At 40.2% G+C, this 22,259-nt stretch overlaps 3 protein-coding genes across 3 annotated transcripts; 2 read left to right on the forward strand and 1 right to left on the reverse strand.

Moving 5' to 3' along the window:
- Positions 1-4,619: 4,619 nt before the first annotated feature.
- On the reverse strand, positions 4,620-5,280 carry LOC149260333 (uncharacterized). The gene is made up of 2 exons (XM_089379912.1): positions 4,975-5,280; positions 4,620-4,869 (listed from the first exon to the last, which is right to left on the reverse strand). Exons 1-2 carry the CDS (start codon positions 5,259-5,261, stop codon positions 4,755-4,757), a joined length of 402 nt encoding a protein of 133 aa, XP_089236038.1. The 5' UTR covers positions 5,262-5,280; the 3' UTR covers positions 4,620-4,754.
- A 393-nt stretch (positions 5,281-5,673) lies between these two features.
- Positions 5,674-10,154, forward strand: LOC149260334 (uncharacterized). Its single transcript, XM_089458254.1, has 4 exons — positions 5,674-6,084; positions 6,253-7,614; positions 8,098-9,596; positions 10,130-10,154. The coding sequence occupies exons 1-4, from the start codon at positions 5,674-5,676 to the stop codon at positions 10,152-10,154; spliced, it is 3,297 nt and encodes a 1,098-aa protein (XP_089314380.1).
- Positions 10,155-13,161: 3,007 nt separating this feature from the next.
- Positions 13,162-17,642, forward strand: LOC149260335 (uncharacterized). Its single transcript, XM_089458266.1, has 4 exons — positions 13,162-13,572; positions 13,741-15,102; positions 15,586-17,084; positions 17,618-17,642. The coding sequence occupies exons 1-4, from the start codon at positions 13,162-13,164 to the stop codon at positions 17,640-17,642; spliced, it is 3,297 nt and encodes a 1,098-aa protein (XP_089314392.1).
- Positions 17,643-22,259: the final 4,617 nt, after the last annotated feature.

Here is a 22,259-nt window from a genome sequence, read left to right on the forward strand (position 1 = left end):
CATTACATGATTTTGTCCATTTGCGTTCCTTGGACTGCAGATATACATAGACCAGATTCTTGTATAGCAAACATACCAAAAACAAACTTTGAAAAACCTGAAGACCCTAACCATTGAAACTATAGTAACAGTAGACATACTTCCATGTTTCGACAGAGGAGGAAAACTGATATCAACCAAACTATGAACCGATAGATACATAGAAGACATTAAGCCAAAACCTGGAGAAAACAGTCCAAGACGACTCAGGAAGGGTGATTGGGCGACTCCGGCGGCCTCAGCTGCTCCGGGCTGGGCGTATCAAGCCTTATCACCATATCTTCGTCCCATTGCATCTGCCCGTCTGAGCCTGGTTGAACAGAGACATGGCTTTCCTCTCTGTCCTGAGTGAACTGAACCGGAGGTGGACTTTCCTGCACTGTGGAAGCCATAGTCGAATTCTCCTGGAACTGGGCCGGCGGAGGCTGACCAACCGGTGCTACAGCAGCCAAGGGACGGGGCATGCGGTAGACCCTCCCCTGCATATCCCCCAACAAGATTTCATTGGAATGAAATCTAGCAGAGGCCTGCGAAGAGGAAGGGTTGTCCGCAGGAGCTGCTTCAGATAGGTAAATCGACAAATTCACAATGACATCCGAGCAGAGAAGCCACCCCGGGATTCTGAGACGAATTGGCTGGAAGGAATTCGGCATAAGCAGAAATTCCTGCTCCGAGCTGGAAGAAGAATGGGCCGAGTCTTCCATAGGCACCACAGAATTCACCTCTTCACCATCCAAAACCATGCGAGTGCCTAATATCCCACCGCGGCGAGGCACACCTCGTCTGCGCATCCTGAAACCAAATTCAAAGGCAATAAGGCCCTGCTTTACCAGCCTGTGTCGATCCGCAGGCTTGAATTCATACCCAGGGCCACTCTCAAATGTCTTGTTCCAGACCTGGTAAGGCGGGCTATGCTGGTTATATATTAAATTCATTGCCTCCATCGCAGGCCGAGGACAGGGAGCCCTCATCCCTTCGCACGCTTTCACCTGCAAACTCTCACTCGGCTTGAAGGAGCCGTCCTTCCACTGCTGCAATACCTTAATAACCAACGCTAAGGGAATTAAATGGTAACTGTTCATCAATGACTTGGAGTGATAAACGATCCTGTCAACCGCTTGTCATGCGCTGTGACAGATGCCCTCCTTAAATGCTTGTGTTAACACCCGCATCCGGGTAATTCTACCACATAATTGTCTTAACCAGTTTATTTTATTTTATTATTATAAATTTTTAATAAATTTTATTATTTTTTATGAATTAATTAAATTTCCGAGTGAAAATGTGTATTCAATTTTACCAAATAATTGTCTCAACTAGTTTATTTTTATTTTTTTATTATAAATTGTCAATAAATTTTAGTATTTATGTTATGCATCATCACATAATTATATTTGAAATTTGATATTACTTTCATATATATATATATATATATATATATATATTCAATTATTCTACTAATATGTTATAAGAAATAATAATGTAACACTTAAAGTCTACACTACTTGTGGATGCTATGTTACATCTTTTTTTTCTCAACATTTACAATAAAAGAATTTTTAGTTTTTTACATGGCTTGAACTGTTTCTGTTTCTGTCCTGTATTTAATTTAATTCAGAATAAATTAATATTGGATGATTGGAAGATGATAGCAATCAGTTTTAGCAAAATATTTTTACATTTTAACATGTTCTTTGTGTTTTTTTACATTTCATATTACTGTAATACAACAATTTACATGACAATAGACAAACAATTTACATGACAATAGGTTTGTATTGTATTTGGTATTATTTTACCTATGTTTTCATCTTTTCAATAAGCAACCCTACGCTAACACCATGTAAATAAGTTAATGGAAATACAATCTGTGACCGCAAAAGCAAAAGGAAAAGGAAAATTTGCACCCTTCATAAGCTTTGTTTCAGCTAATCAGTAGGTCTAACTAAAACAAAATCCATAGGTTTCGAATAAAACCCAATTGCATATCAAATTCCGCACATCACCATGGATTTGACAGCTCTAGGTGAACTATTTCAGTTCCATTTCAAATCCCATTTCAAATCAGATAGTATACAATCCATTTGTGTTGTCCTTGCAGACCTCGGCAGGGACTACCGCCACCGCAGTGGCTCCTTGTTTTTTAGAGGGTTTTAAATCAATTGAGTTGTTTTTTATGTTTTTTTGGAGAAAAAATTTTGATAAGTTTTTTTTTTTTAAATTTTTAGAGGAATATATTGAAATCACAAGTTTGATGGCTAACCCATGTACAATCAAAATATTTTAGGGATTTTTTGGGGCACTGAATCTATATAGAGTAAAAAAACTAGTTTAAATAATACAAATCAAAATTTAACCTCAAAATTTTCCAGCACCAGAAAATCCAAAAAAAACAACTCCTAAACCAATTTACATAACTTTTGTAAGTGTCAATGGTCAAAATAACTCCTAATTTATTTAAACTTTTAAATCAACTATATAAAGAAATTCTTGAAACTCTCAAACGATTTTTCACACAATTCATTCTAATGCTCAAGTAACAGCAACAATTTATATGAGTTTGTTTTATTTAAACATTGTTTAATATAACAACGATGTTTACCTTTTATACCTATATGGGAAGGTGTTTATTTATTTATATTGAATAATATTTTATTTAATAAAATTTAATATAATTTATATAGTGCCCAAAAAAAATGTATTAAGATGTGAAAAAAATAATGTAATAATAATATATTAAAATAGCTCTTATATTGTTTAATTTAATTTAATAATATCGATAAGAGTATTTCTCACTTTAATTTAAACATACCCCTCCAATTGTAATAACCCTGGTAACTTGTAATTTCCGGTAATTGTTGTGGTAAAAACAATATGGGTGACAGCTTGTTATTAAGACATTATTATTTGTTAAAAGAAAATATAATGAACTATTATACACATGTGTTGAAAGAATGATGGCAGCCTCCACAAAGGGGCCTTTTCTATTAAAAGAAAAGAATCAGTTAAGAAACTGAACAGGAGACAACTGCCTCTCACCCAGAAAGGGGTGGAAAGGAAAAACCTCTGGGCTGTTAGGGAACAGGCAGAGGCGGACTCCAGAGGAGAGAGCAGAGTGTGAATACTGGGTTAAGTCTGGTTATGACCAGATAACCCTGCACCGTGGTGCTTGAATCTTGAAAAAGGCTGTGGCCTACAAGATAGCTCGGAGGGGAGATCCAGTGTAGTGGATTCTCGAGGTTGGGAGGATAAGAGCTAGATTACCGCAGGTGAACATTACAGCAAAGCGACAGTAGCAGATTACCAGGTACGCTTATTAGATAGCTTTACTTAAAATCAGGTAATGATTGCATATGGAATATAATGGTCTAGATTCTTGATTTAGAAAAAGAAATGTTAGCAAATACAAGTGCCTGTGTTTATCTTTATGGAGGTGATTACAGGTATATTTAAAGTGTGGTATTTATATATACAGTCGACAGTGAGACTTCTCGTTGACAAGATGGAAACCATGATTAAATATACAAATGCACTAACTGACATTTTCTTTACCGAAATAAACAGACACAGATATACGAGTTAATATTCCTGAGTCTGAGAGTGTAAATAAATGTACAGCTAACAGAATAAAATCTTGTTCTTAACGACCGCGTACAGACTCATAGATGAAATATAAGTTATAACAGAGGTGTGGCATACTGCGGCCAGAATCAAAGAAAGAAAGTTCATTATTAGAAACCAGCGAGATACAGAGCATATGCAAGTATAGATATGACGCAATGCATGTAAAGTCACTATGGCTATGAACCTGTGGTATGAGACCATAAATTACTTTTGAAGCTTAACCGATAATAAGAAAGACGGTAGAGCGCTGTGTAACAGCCGGGTCATTAATAAATAAAAAGCCGAATAATTACACTGACAAAGAACATTTAGGTACAGTAGTGCAGGGTAAACCCTCAGATAAACCTCAAACCAACATTAAAACATGAATGTCCCGGTATGCCAAACAAATGAGATGGATGTGCTGTGCGCCAACTATAAACATAAACAATTTACTAAGATGCATTTCTGAATATCGAACTTGAGTAGAAACCCTCATACAAAACCCAGAAAATATAGGCGGTAAGGGTTGGACCTGCTCCCTTTGTTCCGGAAGCAGGCCGTGATGCCTGAGACCGCAACAAATGAATCTTGTCATGATTCCCAAGAAATGAAACCAATACATACGGTAAACATGCCTGTGAAATTATATATAAATATATTAACTTCGTTCAGAGACGATGAACGTCTGTACAAAACTAAGGATAAACTTAAGATGCACGAAAAGATGCAAACATTCCATATTACATTCATTGCCATAAGGCCGTAGAGTAAGGAAAAAATAAATATGTTAACAGGCGTTACAGGTCGGGTAACCCCGGCTCATAGTAATAGCAAGTTTCAAAGAAATATGGACTGTGCATTGTGTAAAGCAAATCCTTTATATAAACGACTGTAAAACAACATGACCAAATATCAAAACCCTCGGTTGGCCTGTGGCCATAAACCGACAACTTCTAAATCCCAAGGGTTTGTAAAGTACAGAATCGGCCAAGAATGCCGCCTGTGAATAACATCAAGTCTCGAAACCAGAGTAACAGACCTGGGCACATAAATACCGTGCATCAGCTCCGTCGGTCATTAACAACCGCCAAACATTCATTCCAAGCTGACTAAATGTCTAGACATACTACTGAGAAGGGATTACCCGAAAGGAATGCAGGTCGATCAGAAGATCCCTCGGATGGTCGACGCCATGGAAGCCAAACCCTTCTGCACGGCACCGCACTGTGTAAATCATCAAAGTATGGAGGTAAACGTTAGAACCTGAGAGAGAGTAGATGCCATGAATTAACCGTAAGCTGTAACATTTTACCATAGATAAGAAGATACCTGTGCGAGCAGCAGAGTGGTATGGTGGTGGAGTCTGTCGGAAAACCTGTGTATGCATAATGTGCAAATGAGCCAGAACCGAAGAACTCGGTAAACTTATATGTCAACCAAACCCTAAGGTCATTTTTCACCGTCCGATCTGGAGACACAATCTTCATCGTTCGTTTGGGCGGGAGCATGGCACGTTTATCGAATGCACAAACCGTAGAATGGTCACATGGCTCCACATGGCCTGCAGCCACCTGGCCATGACCGTTCACCATGTGGCGCTGGAGTTTAATGACCATCCGGACGAGGGAAAACCAATGCACCAGCATGCGTTGAGTTATTAAAAAGTTAATGTATAGTAAGACCACAGACGAGGTGTAACATATGTTAAAGAATATCGATTAAGGTGTGTGAGCCATAAATCTTAATCCACGTTTATACGAAGTCATATACTCGTGCGAAACAAATGTATCCTAACCATGGTAAAATGGAAGGTAGGACATAACAAAGTTTTTTTTATGGTAAAAGTAGCAGGGTCGTGACAATGTGGTATCAGAGCGAGGTTTCAAAAACTGAGACCTCTGGAACAGCAACAAGAACAGAAAGAACAATTATCTTACATATGTATACAATACAATGTCATTAATCATGTCTTTTTGTGTATATCAGGAACATATTGAGACATTCCACAGCTGACAGTTATACAATAAGATGGAGGAAATGCCGGGAGCTGGTGGCATTCCACCAGACAACACAGGACTGTGGGTTCAGCTTGGTGCTGAGACACGCAGTGCTAATCAGGCAATACTTCAAACCGTTCAAGAACTGAAGGGTGAAATGGCACGCTTGCGAGAAGACAATGCACGATTAACTATGGAACAGGAAAGAATATTGAAGAGCTTGTCGGTAAAACAAAATCCACCCTTACCCAGTCCCAGTGCAGAACAGCAAAGGGGCACTGAGGAGCGGAATTATGCTCCTGAAATTCCAGAAGAGCGGGAAGACCATTCTGATAACGTGCAAGAGCAGCAGGCTACCAAGAGACAGAGAACGGAACTACAGGGGGAATTTCGAAAAATCAAACCCCCACTCTTTGATGGAGAACAGGAGGAAGCAGCAGAAGCATGGCTGATTAATATTAATAAATATTTTCAGCTGTACGAATATGATCAAAATCTGAAGGCACGGTTGGCTATATTCCAGTTGCAAGGCAAAGCCACCTTGTGGTGGGAAGAAATTAAAATTGTGAAGGGGGTAAGTGAGCAAAGCATAACCTGGGAAAAGTTTCAGAAATATTTTAAGGAGAGGTACTTAACTGAGCGCTTTTATGATGAGAAGGCGCGAGAATTTCATGATTTACGACTAGGACAACAATCCATGGATGAATTCATAAATCGCTTTACCTCTCTACTGCGTTATGTGCCTTACATAAAAGAGGAGAAGGCCAAGGTGCAAAGGTTTGTGAGTAGTTTGCCAGCCTATATCAGAGAGCGAATCGAGTTTGACAACCCCCGAACTATGGATGAGGCAATTAGGAAGGCCAGAATTTGCTACCAGCAGCACAAACAAAAGGGAGAAATTCCCAGCAGAAAATGGAATGAGAGAAAAGGTAGCAGAAATGCTGGAAACAACAAAGGCAGCCACGGAAATGGTGGCAAAGGGGCTGGAAAAGGACAGTTTAACAGAAGCACGAGTAAGGGAACTTTCCGGCCTAAGCCAAACGAGAACAGGATTAGTGAACCCCCTGCTAAATCAGAGGTTGAAGGAACCAAACCACCAGTTCAATGCTGGGTATGTGAGGGACCGCACTATGCTAGGAACTGTCCGCAGCGTAAAAGAACTGATCAGATATCTCAAATCCATGAAGCTTCCACTGTAGGTGACGTGGCACGCAGTGTACCAAGGATCAACGCAGCATTAGAAGATCGGCAAGCGGAGTATCAACCTTCCATGGTGGAATTCGAAGGTAAGATCTCAAACCTTTCTGTAGCTGTACTTATTGATCCAGGGGCTACGTTAAGTTACGTTAGTCCAAAAGTAGTGGAACATTGTAAGCTACCATCAGAAAAGTTTAAAAACCCATGGTTGGTCCAGCTGGCCACGGGGGCCAAAAGGCGGGTTTTGGCTAAAGTTAGTAACTGTTCTTTTAGTATAGCTGGACAGCCCGTAAAGGCAGATTTGAATATACTTCCGCTAGGTTCCTATGACATTCTTATCGGTATGGATTGGCTGGAGAAGCATTGGTCGCTGGTGAATTGTAAAACCAAGACCATATACTACAAGGATGATTTGGAACAGCAGCAGGAGTTGCAGGGAATTAAACGTCCTGTTCAGGTTCGACCTATAACTGCAACACAACTAGCTAAGTGTATTAGAAAGAAATGTCAAATCTATGCCATACAGGTTGGCTATGCGAATCAAAAAGATAAGATGTCTGCATTAAGTGACATACCAGTAGTGCAGGAATTTACAGACGTCTTTCCTGAAGAGATTCCGGGTCTGCCTCCAAGAAGGGACATAGATTTCACTATAGAGTTGGTACCAGGGGCAGCTCCAGTATCGAGGGCACCATACCGGATGAGCATACCAGAGTTGACGGAATTGAAGTTGCAGCTCCAGGAATTGCTAGATAAGCAGTACATTCGACCTAGTGTATCACCTTGGGGAGCTCCAGTATTGTTCGTGAAGAAGAAGGATGGGACCTTTCGCATGTGCATAGATTACCGACAGCTGAATAAGCTCACGGTCAAAAACAAGTATCCTCTACCCAGAATAGATGAACTTTTTGATCAGGTGAAAGGAGCAAAGGTGTTTTCCAAAATTGATCTGCGATCTGGTTATCATCAGATCAGGATCAAGGATGAGGACATTGCCAAAACTGCTTTCCGAACACGCTACGGGCACTACGAATTCGTAGTGCTACCTTTTGGTCTAACCAATGCGCCAGCCACCTTTATGTGCATGATGAATAGCGTGTTTCACCAGTTTTTGGACAAGTTTGTACTGATATTCATTGATGACATTTTGATATATTCTCGTTCCCAGCAGGAACATGAGGAGCACCTTAGATTGGTGTTGCAAACTCTTCGGGAGCATCAGCTTTATGCTAAATTTAGCAAATGTGATTTCTTTAAGGAAGAAATTCAATATCTGGGTCATGTGATTACAAATGAGGGAATTGCGGTTGATCCCGAGAAGATAAAATCTATTATGGAGTGGCCTACACCCAAGGATGTTTCGGACATCAGGTCCTTCATGGGATTAGCTGGTTATTACAGGAGATTTGTGGAAGGCTTTTCGAGAATAGCCTATCCTATTACCTCATTACAAAAGAAAGGAAGGGCGTTTAAGTGGACAGCAGAATGTCAGCAGAGTTTTGATCGTTTGAAACACCTACTCACCACCGCACCCATCTTAAGAATCACAGATCCTAATAAGGATTACGTGGTGTGCACTGATGCAAGCAAAGAGGGCGTGGGGGGAGTATTGATGCAGGAAGGGCAGGTAATAGCCTATGAATCTAGGAAATTAAAAGAACATGAACAGAAATACTCTGCATACGATTTAGAATTAACTGCTGTAATTCATGCCCTTAAAATGTGGCGACATTATCTTCTCGGAAAGAAATTTCTGCTGTTAACCGACCATCATAGCCTAACGCATTATTTCAATCAGCCCACTTTGAACGCGAGACAAGGTCGTTGGGCAGATTTTCTAAGTGGGTTTGACTTCGAAATAAAACATTTAAAGGGCAAAGAAAATCGGGTAGCAGATGCCTTAAGTCGAAAAGTTCATAATTTATGTGAACTTTCAGCCAGCCGGTGGCAGAGTTCGCTGGTTGAACAAATAAGAACAACAGCGCACAACGACTCAGAATATCAGCATTTGAAAGTGCAGGTACAGCAAGCTGATCATGACAAGTTACAGCAAGGGTATACATTGGATAACACGGGGATGCTGTATCTCAATGGAAAAATGTATGTACCCAACTCCGGTGACCTTAAGAAGCTGATCTTAGATGAATTCCACATCAGCCATTATGCCGGTCATCCAGGATATCAAAAGTTGGTTATGGCACTCAAAAAAGAGTATTACTGGCCTGGAATGAAAAGGCAAGTGGTGGAATATTTGGCAAAATGTTTGGAGTGCCAGCAAATTAAGGCTGAACACCAACACCCAGCGGGACTGTTACAGCCCCTACCTATTCCGGAATGGAAATGGGAAACCATCTCCATGGATTTTATAACTAGTTTACCACGAACGAAGAAGGGTAATGATTCTATTATGGTTGTAGTTGATAAACTAAGTAAAGCAGCACACTTTATACCCGTACAGTCTACCTACAAGGCGGTACAAATTGCGCATCTCTTTATGCAGAATGTGTTCCGCCTGCATGGAATGCCAAAGGTAATCATATCGGACCGTGATGTGAAGTTCACCTCCACTTTCTGGAAAACATTGTTTGCTGAGTTGGGCACCCAGCTGAATTTTAGTACAGCATATCATCCACAAACCGATGGACAAACTGAGCGTGTCAATCAGGTATTGGAAGATATGCTGAGGGCAAATGTGATGCTCAAGCCTACTCAGTGGGAAGAATATTTGCATTTGATTGAATTTGCCTACAATAATGGGTATCACACCTCCACCCAGCTAAGTCCCTTTGAGGTTTTGTATGGGCGAAAATGCCGCACACCCTCGGGTTGGAGTGGGGTAGAGGATAAATTGAATTTGGGTCCAGAAATGTTAAAGGACATGGAAGATATGGTAAAGAAAGTACGAGCAAATCTAAAGGCTGCACAAGACAGACAGAAAAGTTTCGCAGACAAGAAAAGAAGATTTGCAGAATATAAAGTGGGTGATCATGTATTTGTAAGGATTCAAACTAGAAGAAGCGCACTGCAGTGGAGCGGGTGCGCTAAACTAGCTCCCCGATATTTCGGACCATTTCAGATTCTCGCTAGAGTAGGGCCGGTGGCCTACCAACTTGCTTTACCCAGCCACATTAGGATTCACAATGTGTTTCATGTTTCTGTCCTAAAGAAATATGTGTATGACCCTAGACATGTTATCCAATGGCAAGATGTACGGGTAAGAATTAATCCGATTGGGTTTAATTATACAACTATACTTAATGAGAAATTGATTAAGTGCTGGTTGTTTGCAGGTCGAACCGGAAGGCGGGGTCCTAGTCGAACCACAGAGCATTCTCGACCGGAGAGAAGTGCAGCTGCGGAAACGGGCTATTACCCAAATTAAGGTGCTGTGGCAGCATTATGGCCCTGAGGAGGCTACGTGGGAAGACGAGGAACTTTTCAGAAAAGCCTATCCAAATTTATTTGATAAGAATGGACATCGGGACGATGTCCAATCCTAGGGGGGGAAGATGTAATAACCCTGGTAACTTGTAATTTCCGGTAATTGTTGTGGTAAAAACAATATGGGTGACAGCTTGTTATTAAGACATTATTATTTGTTAAAAGAAAATATAATGAACTATTATACACATGTGTTGAAAGAATGATGGCAGCCTCCACAAAGGGGCCTTTTCTATTAAAAGAAAAGAATCAGTTAAGAAACTGAACAGGAGACAACTGCCTCTCACCCAGAAAGGGGTGGAAAGGAAAAACCTCTGGGCTGTTAGGGAACAGGCAGAGGCGGACTCCAGAGGAGAGAGCAGAGTGTGAATACTGGGTTAAGTCTGGTTATGACCAGATAACCCTGCACCGTGGTGCTTGAATCTTGAAAAAGGCTGTGGCCTACAAGATAGCTCGGAGGGGAGATCCAGTGTAGTGGATTCTCGAGGTTGGGAGGATAAGAGCTAGATTACCGCAGGTGAACATTACAGCAAAGCGACAGTAGCAGATTACCAGGTACGCTTATTAGATAGCTTTACTTAAAATCAGGTAATGATTGCATATGGAATATAATGGTCTAGATTCTTGATTTAGAAAAAGAAATGTTAGCAAATACAAGTGCCTGTGTTTATCTTTATGGAGGTGATTACAGGTATATTTAAAGTGTGGTATTTATATATACAGTCGACAGTGAGACTTCTCGTTGACAAGATGGAAACCATGATTAAATATACAAATGCACTAACTGACATTTTCTTTACCGAAATAAACAGACACAGATATACGAGTTAATATTCCTGAGTCTGAGAGTGTAAATAAATGTACAGCTAACAGAATAAAATCTTGTTCTTAACGACCGCGTACAGACTCATAGATGAAATATAAGTTATAACAGAGGTGTGGCATACTGCGGCCAGAATCAAAGAAAGAAAGTTCATTATTAGAAACCAGCGAGATACAGAGCATATGCAAGTATAGATATGACGCAATGCATGTAAAGTCACTATGGCTATGAACCTGTGGTATGAGACCATAAATTACTTTTGAAGCTTAACCGATAATAAGAAAGACGGTAGAGCGCTGTGTAACAGCCGGGTCATTAATAAATAAAAAGCCGAATAATTACACTGACAAAGAACATTTAGGTACAGTAGTGCAGGGTAAACCCTCAGATAAACCTCAAACCAACATTAAAACATGAATGTCCCGGTATGCCAAACAAATGAGATGGATGTGCTGTGCGCCAACTATAAACATAAACAATTTACTAAGATGCATTTCTGAATATCGAACTTGAGTAGAAACCCTCATACAAAACCCAGAAAATATAGGCGGTAAGGGTTGGACCTGCTCCCTTTGTTCCGGAAGCAGGCCGTGATGCCTGAGACCGCAACAAATGAATCTTGTCATGATTCCCAAGAAATGAAACCAATACATACGGTAAACATGCCTGTGAAATTATATATAAATATATTAACTTCGTTCAGAGACGATGAACGTCTGTACAAAACTAAGGATAAACTTAAGATGCACGAAAAGATGCAAACATTCCATATTACATTCATTGCCATAAGGCCGTAGAGTAAGGAAAAAATAAATATGTTAACAGGCGTTACAGGTCGGGTAACCCCGGCTCATAGTAATAGCAAGTTTCAAAGAAATATGGACTGTGCATTGTGTAAAGCAAATCCTTTATATAAACGACTGTAAAACAACATGACCAAATATCAAAACCCTCGGTTGGCCTGTGGCCATAAACCGACAACTTCTAAATCCCAAGGGTTTGTAAAGTACAGAATCGGCCAAGAATGCCGCCTGTGAATAACATCAAGTCTCGAAACCAGAGTAACAGACCTGGGCACATAAATACCGTGCATCAGCTCCGTCGGTCATTAACAACCGCCAAACATTCATTCCAAGCTGACTAAATGTCTAGACATACTACTGAGAAGGGATTACCCGAAAGGAATGCAGGTCGATCAGAAGATCCCTCGGATGGTCGACGCCATGGAAGCCAAACCCTTCTGCACGGCACCGCACTGTGTAAATCATCAAAGTATGGAGGTAAACGTTAGAACCTGAGAGAGAGTAGATGCCATGAATTAACCGTAAGCTGTAACATTTTACCATAGATAAGAAGATACCTGTGCGAGCAGCAGAGTGGTATGGTGGTGGAGTCTGTCGGAAAACCTGTGTATGCATAATGTGCAAATGAGCCAGAACCGAAGAACTCGGTAAACTTATATGTCAACCAAACCCTAAGGTCATTTTTCACCGTCCGATCTGGAGACACAATCTTCATCGTTCGTTTGGGCGGGAGCATGGCACGTTTATCGAATGCACAAACCGTAGAATGGTCACATGGCTCCACATGGCCTGCAGCCACCTGGCCATGACCGTTCACCATGTGGCGCTGGAGTTTAATGACCATCCGGACGAGGGAAAACCAATGCACCAGCATGCGTTGAGTTATTAAAAAGTTAATGTATAGTAAGACCACATACGAGGTGTAACATATGTTAAAGAATATCGATTAAGGTGTGTGAGCCATAAATCTTAATCCACGTTTATACAAGTCATATACTCGTGCGAAACAAATGTATCCTAACCATGGTAAAATGGAAGGTAGGACATAACAAAGTTTTTTTTATGGTAAAAGTAGCAGGGTCGTGACAATGTGGTATCAGAGCGAGGTTTCAAAAACTGAGACCTCTGGAACAGCAACAAGAACAGAAAGAACAATTATCTTACATATGTATACAATACAATGTCATTAATCATGTCTTTTTGTGTATATCAGGAACATATTGAGACATTCCACAGCTGACAGTTATACAATAAGATGGAGGAAATGCCGGGAGCTGGTGGCATTCCACCAGACAACACAGGACTGTGGGTTCAGCTTGGTGCTGAGACACGCAGTGCTAATCAGGCAATACTTCAAACCGTTCAAGAACTGAAGGGTGAAATGGCACGCTTGCGAGAAGACAATGCACGATTAACTATGGAACAGGAAAGAATATTGAAGAGCTTGTCGGTAAAACAAAATCCACCCTTACCCAGTCCCAGTGCAGAACAGCAAAGGGGCACTGAGGAGCGGAATTATGCTCCTGAAATTCCAGAAGAGCGGGAAGACCATTCTGATAACGTGCAAGAGCAGCAGGCTACCAAGAGACAGAGAACGGAACTACAGGGGGAATTTCGAAAAATCAAACCCCCACTCTTTGATGGAGAACAGGAGGAAGCAGCAGAAGCATGGCTGATTAATATTAATAAATATTTTCAGCTGTACGAATATGATCAAAATCTGAAGGCACGGTTGGCTATATTCCAGTTGCAAGGCAAAGCCACCTTGTGGTGGGAAGAAATTAAAATTGTGAAGGGGGTAAGTGAGCAAAGCATAACCTGGGAAAAGTTTCAGAAATATTTTAAGGAGAGGTACTTAACTGAGCGCTTTTATGATGAGAAGGCGCGAGAATTTCATGATTTACGACTAGGACAACAATCCATGGATGAATTCATAAATCGCTTTACCTCTCTACTGCGTTATGTGCCTTACATAAAAGAGGAGAAGGCCAAGGTGCAAAGGTTTGTGAGTAGTTTGCCAGCCTATATCAGAGAGCGAATCGAGTTTGACAACCCCCGAACTATGGATGAGGCAATTAGGAAGGCCAGAATTTGCTACCAGCAGCACAAACAAAAGGGAGAAATTCCCAGCAGAAAATGGAATGAGAGAAAAGGTAGCAGAAATGCTGGAAACAACAAAGGCAGCCACGGAAATGGTGGCAAAGGGGCTGGAAAAGGACAGTTTAACAGAAGCACGAGTAAGGGAACTTTCCGGCCTAAGCCAAACGAGAACAGGATTAGTGAACCCCCTGCTAAATCAGAGGTTGAAGGAACCAAACCACCAGTTCAATGCTGGGTATGTGAGGGACCGCACTATGCTAGGAACTGTCCGCAGCGTAAAAGAACTGATCAGATATCTCAAATCCATGAAGCTTCCACTGTAGGTGACGTGGCACGCAGTGTACCAAGGATCAACGCAGCATTAGAAGATCGGCAAGCGGAGTATCAACCTTCCATGGTGGAATTCGAAGGTAAGATCTCAAACCTTTCTGTAGCTGTACTTATTGATCCAGGGGCTACGTTAAGTTACGTTAGTCCAAAAGTAGTGGAACATTGTAAGCTACCATCAGAAAAGTTTAAAAACCCATGGTTGGTCCAGCTGGCCACGGGGGCCAAAAGGCGGGTTTTGGCTAAAGTTAGTAACTGTTCTTTTAGTATAGCTGGACAGCCCGTAAAGGCAGATTTGAATATACTTCCGCTAGGTTCCTATGACATTCTTATCGGTATGGATTGGCTGGAGAAGCATTGGTCGCTGGTGAATTGTAAAACCAAGACCATATACTACAAGGATGATTTGGAACAGCAGCAGGAGTTGCAGGGAATTAAACGTCCTGTTCAGGTTCGACCTATAACTGCAACACAACTAGCTAAGTGTATTAGAAAGAAATGTCAAATCTATGCCATACAGGTTGGCTATGCGAATCAAAAAGATAAGATGTCTGCATTAAGTGACATACCAGTAGTGCAGGAATTTACAGACGTCTTTCCTGAAGAGATTCCGGGTCTGCCTCCAAGAAGGGACATAGATTTCACTATAGAGTTGGTACCAGGGGCAGCTCCAGTATCGAGGGCACCATACCGGATGAGCATACCAGAGTTGACGGAATTGAAGTTGCAGCTCCAGGAATTGCTAGATAAGCAGTACATTCGACCTAGTGTATCACCTTGGGGAGCTCCAGTATTGTTCGTGAAGAAGAAGGATGGGACCTTTCGCATGTGCATAGATTACCGACAGCTGAATAAGCTCACGGTCAAAAACAAGTATCCTCTACCCAGAATAGATGAACTTTTTGATCAGGTGAAAGGAGCAAAGGTGTTTTCCAAAATTGATCTGCGATCTGGTTATCATCAGATCAGGATCAAGGATGAGGACATTGCCAAAACTGCTTTCCGAACACGCTACGGGCACTACGAATTCGTAGTGCTACCTTTTGGTCTAACCAATGCGCCAGCCACCTTTATGTGCATGATGAATAGCGTGTTTCACCAGTTTTTGGACAAGTTTGTACTGATATTCATTGATGACATTTTGATATATTCTCGTTCCCAGCAGGAACATGAGGAGCACCTTAGATTGGTGTTGCAAACTCTTCGGGAGCATCAGCTTTATGCTAAATTTAGCAAATGTGATTTCTTTAAGGAAGAAATTCAATATCTGGGTCATGTGATTACAAATGAGGGAATTGCGGTTGATCCCGAGAAGATAAAATCTATTATGGAGTGGCCTACACCCAAGGATGTTTCGGACATCAGGTCCTTCATGGGATTAGCTGGTTATTACAGGAGATTTGTGGAAGGCTTTTCGAGAATAGCCTATCCTATTACCTCATTACAAAAGAAAGGAAGGGCGTTTAAGTGGACAGCAGAATGTCAGCAGAGTTTTGATCGTTTGAAACACCTACTCACCACCGCACCCATCTTAAGAATCACAGATCCTAATAAGGATTACGTGGTGTGCACTGATGCAAGCAAAGAGGGCGTGGGGGGAGTATTGATGCAGGAAGGGCAGGTAATAGCCTATGAATCTAGGAAATTAAAAGAACATGAACAGAAATACTCTGCATACGATTTAGAATTAACTGCTGTAATTCATGCCCTTAAAATGTGGCGACATTATCTTCTCGGAAAGAAATTTCTGCTGTTAACCGACCATCATAGCCTAACGCATTATTTCAATCAGCCCACTTTGAACGCGAGACAAGGTCGTTGGGCAGATTTTCTAAGTGGGTTTGACTTCGAAATAAAACATTTAAAGGGCAAAGAAAATCGGGTAGCAGATGCCTTAAGTCGAAAAGTTCATAATTTATGTGAACTTTCAGCCAGCCGGTGGCAGAGTTCGCTGGTTGAACAAATAAGAACAGCAGCGCACAACGACTCAGAATATCAGCATTTGAAAGTGCAGGTACAGCAAGCTGATCATGACAAGTTACAGCAAGGGTATACATTGGATAACACGGGGATGCTGTATCTCAATGGAAAAATGTATGTACCCAACTCCGGTGACCTTAAGAAGCTGATCTTAGATGAATTCCACATCAGCCATTATGCCGGTCATCCAGGATATCAAAAGTTGGTTATGGCACTCAAAAAAGAGTATTACTGGCCTGGAATGAAAAGGCAAGTGGTGGAATATTTGGCAAAATGTTTGGAGTGCCAGCAAATTAAGGCTGAACACCAACACCCAGCGGGACTGTTACAGCCCCTACCTATTCCGGAATGGAAATGGGAAACCATCTCCATGGATTTTATAACTAGTTTACCACGAACGAAGAAGGGTAATGATTCTATTATGGTTGTAGTTGATAAACTAAGTAAAGCAGCACACTTTATACCCGTACAGTCTACCTACAAGGCGGTACAAATTGCGCATCTCTTTATGCAGAATGTGTTCCGCCTGCATGGAATGCCAAAGGTAATCATATCGGACCGTGATGTGAAGTTCACCTCCACTTTCTGGAAAACATTGTTTGCTGAGTTGGGCACCCAGCTGAATTTTAGTACAGCATATCATCCACAAACCGATGGACAAACTGAGCGTGTCAATCAGGTATTGGAAGATATGCTGAGGGCAAATGTGATGCTCAAGCCTACTCAGTGGGAAGAATATTTGCATTTGATTGAATTTGCCTACAATAATGGGTATCACACCTCCACCCAGCTAAGTCCCTTTGAGGTTTTGTATGGGCGAAAATGCCGCACACCCTCGGGTTGGAGTGGGGTAGAGGATAAATTGAATTTGGGTCCAGAAATGTTAAAGGACATGGAAGATATGGTAAAGAAAGTACGAGCAAATCTAAAGGCTGCACAAGACAGACAGAAAAGTTTCGCAGACAAGAAAAGAAGATTTGCAGAATATAAAGTGGGTGATCATGTATTTGTAAGGATTCAAACTAGAAGAAGCGCACTGCAGTGGAGCGGGTGCGCTAAACTAGCTCCCCGATATTTCGGACCATTTCAGATTCTCGCTAGAGTAGGGCCGGTGGCCTACCAACTTGCTTTACCCAGCCACATTAGGATTCACAATGTGTTTCATGTTTCTGTCCTAAAGAAATATGTGTATGACCCTAGACATGTTATCCAATGGCAAGATGTACGGGTAAGAATTAATCCGATTGGGTTTAATTATACAACTATACTTAATGAGAAATTGATTAAGTGCTGGTTGTTTGCAGGTCGAACCGGAAGGCGGGGTCCTAGTCGAACCACAGAGCATTCTCGACCGGAGAGAAGTGCAGCTGCGGAAACGGGCTATTACCCAAATTAAGGTGCTGTGGCAGCATTATGGCCCTGAGGAGGCTACGTGGGAAGACGAGGAACTTTTCAGAAAAGCCTATCCAAATTTATTTGATAAGAATGGACATCGGGACGATGTCCAATCCTAGGGGGGGAAGATGTAATAACCCTGGTAACTTGTAATTTCCGGTAATTGTTGTGGTAAAAACAATATGGGTGACAGCTTGTTATTAAGACATTATTATTTGTTAAAAGAAAATATAATGAACTATTATACACATGTGTTGAAAGAATGATGGCAGCCTCCACAAAGGGGCCTTTTCTATTAAAAGAAAAGAATCAGTTAAGAAACTGAACAGGAGACAACTGCCTCTCACCCAGAAAGGGGTGGAAAGGAAAAACCTCTGGGCTGTTAGGGAACAGGCAGAGGCGGACTCCAGAGGAGAGAGCAGAGTGTGAATACTGGGTTAAGTCTGGTTATGACCAGATAACCCTGCACCGTGGTGCTTGAATCTTGAAAAAGGCTGTGGCCTACAAGATAGCTCGGAGGGGAGATCCAGTGTAGTGGATTCTCGAGGTTGGGAGGATAAGAGCTAGATTACCGCAGGTGAACATTACAGCAAAGCGACAGTAGCAGATTACCAGGTACGCTTATTAGATAGCTTTACTTAAAATCAGGTAATGATTGCATATGGAATATAATGGTCTAGATTCTTGATTTAGAAAAAGAAATGTTAGCAAATACAAGTGCCTGTGTTTATCTTTATGGAGGTGATTACAGGTATATTTAAAGTGTGGTATTTATATATACAGTCGACAGTGAGACTTCTCGTTGACAAGATGGAAACCATGATTAAATATACAAATGCACTAACTGACATTTTCTTTACCGAAATAAACAGACACAGATATACGAGTTAATATTCCTGAGTCTGAGAGTGTAAATAAATGTACAGCTAACAGAATAAAATCTTGTTCTTAACGACCGCGTACAGACTCATAGATGAAATATAAGTTATAACAGAGGTGTGGCATACTGCGGCCAGAATCAAAGAAAGAAAGTTCATTATTAGAAACCAGCGAGATACAGAGCATATGCAAGTATAGATATGACGCAATGCATGTAAAGTCACTATGGCTATGAACCTGTGGTATGAGACCATAAATTACTTTTGAAGCTTAACCGATAATAAGAAAGACGGTAGAGCGCTGTGTAACAGCCGGGTCATTAATAAATAAAAAGCCGAATAATTACACTGACAAAGAACATTTAGGTACAGTAGTGCAGGGTAAACCCTCAGATAAACCTCAAACCAACATTAAAACATGAATGTCCCGGTATGCCAAACAAATGAGATGGATGTGCTGTGCGCCAACTATAAACATAAACAATTTACTAAGATGCATTTCTGAATATCGAACTTGAGTAGAAACCCTCATACAAAACCCAGAAAATATAGGCGGTAAGGGTTGGACCTGCTCCCTTTGTTCCGGAAGCAGGCCGTGATGCCTGAGACCGCAACAAATGAATCTTGTCATGATTCCCAAGAAATGAAACCAATACATACGGTAAACATGCCTGTGAAATTATATATAAATATATTAACTTCGTTCAGAGACGATGAACGTCTGTACAAAACTAAGGATAAACTTAAGATGCACGAAAAGATGCAAACATTCCATATTACATTCATTGCCATAAGGCCGTAGAGTAAGGAAAAAATAAATATGTTAACAGGCGTTACAGGTCGGGTAACCCCGGCTCATAGTAATAGCAAGTTTCAAAGAAATATGGACTGTGCATTGTGTAAAGCAAATCCTTTATATAAACGACTGTAAAACAACATGACCAAATATCAAAACCCTCGGTTGGCCTGTGGCCATAAACCGACAACTTCTAAATCCCAAGGGTTTGTAAAGTACAGAATCGGCCAAGAATGCCGCCTGTGAATAACATCAAGTCTCGAAACCAGAGTAACAGACCTGGGCACATAAATACCGTGCATCAGCTCCGTCGGTCATTAACAACCGCCAAACATTCATTCCAAGCTGACTAAATGTCTAGACATACTACTGAGAAGGGATTACCCGAAAGGAATGCAGGTCGATCAGAAGATCCCTCGGATGGTCGACGCCATGGAAGCCAAACCCTTCTGCACGGCACCGCACTGTGTAAATCATCAAAGTATGGAGGTAAACGTTAGAACCTGAGAGAGAGTAGATGCCATGAATTAACCGTAAGCTGTAACATTTTACCATAGATAAGAAGATACCTGTGCGAGCAGCAGAGTGGTATGGTGGTGGAGTCTGTCGGAAAACCTGTGTATGCATAATGTGCAAATGAGCCAGAACCGAAGAACTCGGTAAACTTATATGTCAACCAAACCCTAAGGTCATTTTTCACCGTCCGATCTGGAGACACAATCTTCATCGTTCGTTTGGGCGGGAGCATGGCACGTTTATCGAATGCACAAACCGTAGAATGGTCACATGGCTCCACATGGCCTGCAGCCACCTGGCCATGACCGTTCACCATGTGGCGCTGGAGTTTAATGACCATCCGGACGAGGGAAAACCAATGCACCAGCATGCGTTGAGTTATTAAAAAGTTAATGTATAGTAAGACCACATACGAGGTGTAACATATGTTAAAGAATATCGATTAAGGTGTGTGAGCCATAAATCTTAATCCACGTTTATACGAAGTCATATACTCGTGCGAAACAAATGTATCCTAACCATGGTAAAATGGAAGGTAGGACATAACAAAGTTTTTTTTATGGTAAAAGTAGCAGGGTCGTGACACCAATATTGCATGACATTTCTCAAAGGAAATATCATTCCAATAATATTATTGGTTGATAAAGAAATTTTAAATATAATACAAATTATTTAATATATTTATTTTATTATTATTATTTTATATTTATATTTTATATTATATAATTTTTTCTATTCATTTATTTTAAAATTTCTTATTTTTTTATTATTATTATTTTATATTTATATTTTTTATTATATAATTTTTTCTATTCATTTATTTTAAAATTTCTTTATTTAAATAAGTTTTATATATGGTTTTAATTGCTTTTTGCAAATATATTTCTTATCTTTATGATAATATAGTAATGATTCTAAACCTAACTTTGAAATTTTAAAAACAAATATAAAGGAAAAAATGTATCATCAATTATATAAGATTCTTCCAATAATTCATAATTGTCATGCCTAATAAAGATGGCTAATAAGAGATATTATGAATATAAAACGAATCAATAATTGTAAATTCTCAATTTTGTAGCATTCATAGGTTATGTTTATTATCCCATTAATTATAAGATTTTCTTACAACATGTAACTTCTTTCCCTTCCCTCTTAAACTATCAACAAAGAGAACATAATTGTGAGATTGATCTTATAGGTGCTTACCAACCACTTTGAATTGAATACATTTAGTATCTTATTAACTATAAGATGTGTTTATAGTGTGTTGTGTCTTTCCTTTTCCTTTTCCACACTGTAAACAAAGAGAGCATAACTATGGAATGTACTTAGTATATTCATCATTATTCATCATTTCAAGTTAAATGAGAAGGTGTAGGGTACTTAGGTTAGACCAGATCATATTCATCATTATAGAATGGTGGAGAGTACATGAGGCTTCCTTTAACTTCTCTTTTTTAATATTTGACACAAGTCTTAATTAGTTAATTGCCTCATGTTAGCAACCCAAAGTTCTTATTTATCACTTAATGTTGTAAATGCCCCTACTCCTCATGACTACTTTCTATGGTTTACCCATTTGCCATTAAACTAAGGGAAAGGAGTATAGGATGATATATGAGTATACCATATGAGAAGGTAACTAAGGCTGAGTGCGCATCATTATAGAATGGTGGAGAATACATGAGGCTTCCTTTAACTTCTCTTTTTTAATATTTGACCCAAGTCTTAATTAGTTAATTGCCTCATGTTAGCAACCCAAAGTTCTTATTTATCACTTAATGATGTAAATACCTCTACTCCTCATGACTACTTTCTATGGTTTACCCATTTGCCATTAAATTGAGGGAAAGGAGTATAGGATGATATATGAGTATACCATATGAGAAGGTAACTAAGGTTAAGTGCGTATGCCTCATCAAGGTGCTCTCACAAAGATCTTGAGACATAATTGGATGTGCAAAAGCATGGTGTTTCAAGGTGCATATTAACTTGCAAGTTGGAGATTGGACAATAGAATGCCTTTATATTACCTGGTTATTGATGAGAAGGAATACTCAAGTTGAGGGTATTATAACAATATTTGTTAACAAGATGGCTAAATTCCTTAAAGGAATTAGACTAAGCTTCCTTGCATATTTATTTTAGGATCACTTACAAAGAGAGAAAGGAGTGATGAGTGAACAATGTGATGGAAGATTCATGTTGTGGGTAGGTTATATGTATAGTTAGAAGAGTTGAATGCAAGATATGTACTAACAAGTTATGTGTAAGGAATGTGAAAAAAATGATGAACTTCCAGTTATTTGGTAATCAATAATGGTGGAATAAAGCACTCCAATGTGTAGACTTTTCTTA

This window comes from Pinus tabuliformis, chromosome 6 (assembly GCF_031772625.1).
Source record: "Pinus tabuliformis cultivar Carrire ecotype Pingquan chromosome 6, CPIR1, whole genome shotgun sequence".
Taxonomy (NCBI): Eukaryota; Viridiplantae; Streptophyta; class Pinopsida; order Pinales; family Pinaceae; genus Pinus; species Pinus tabuliformis.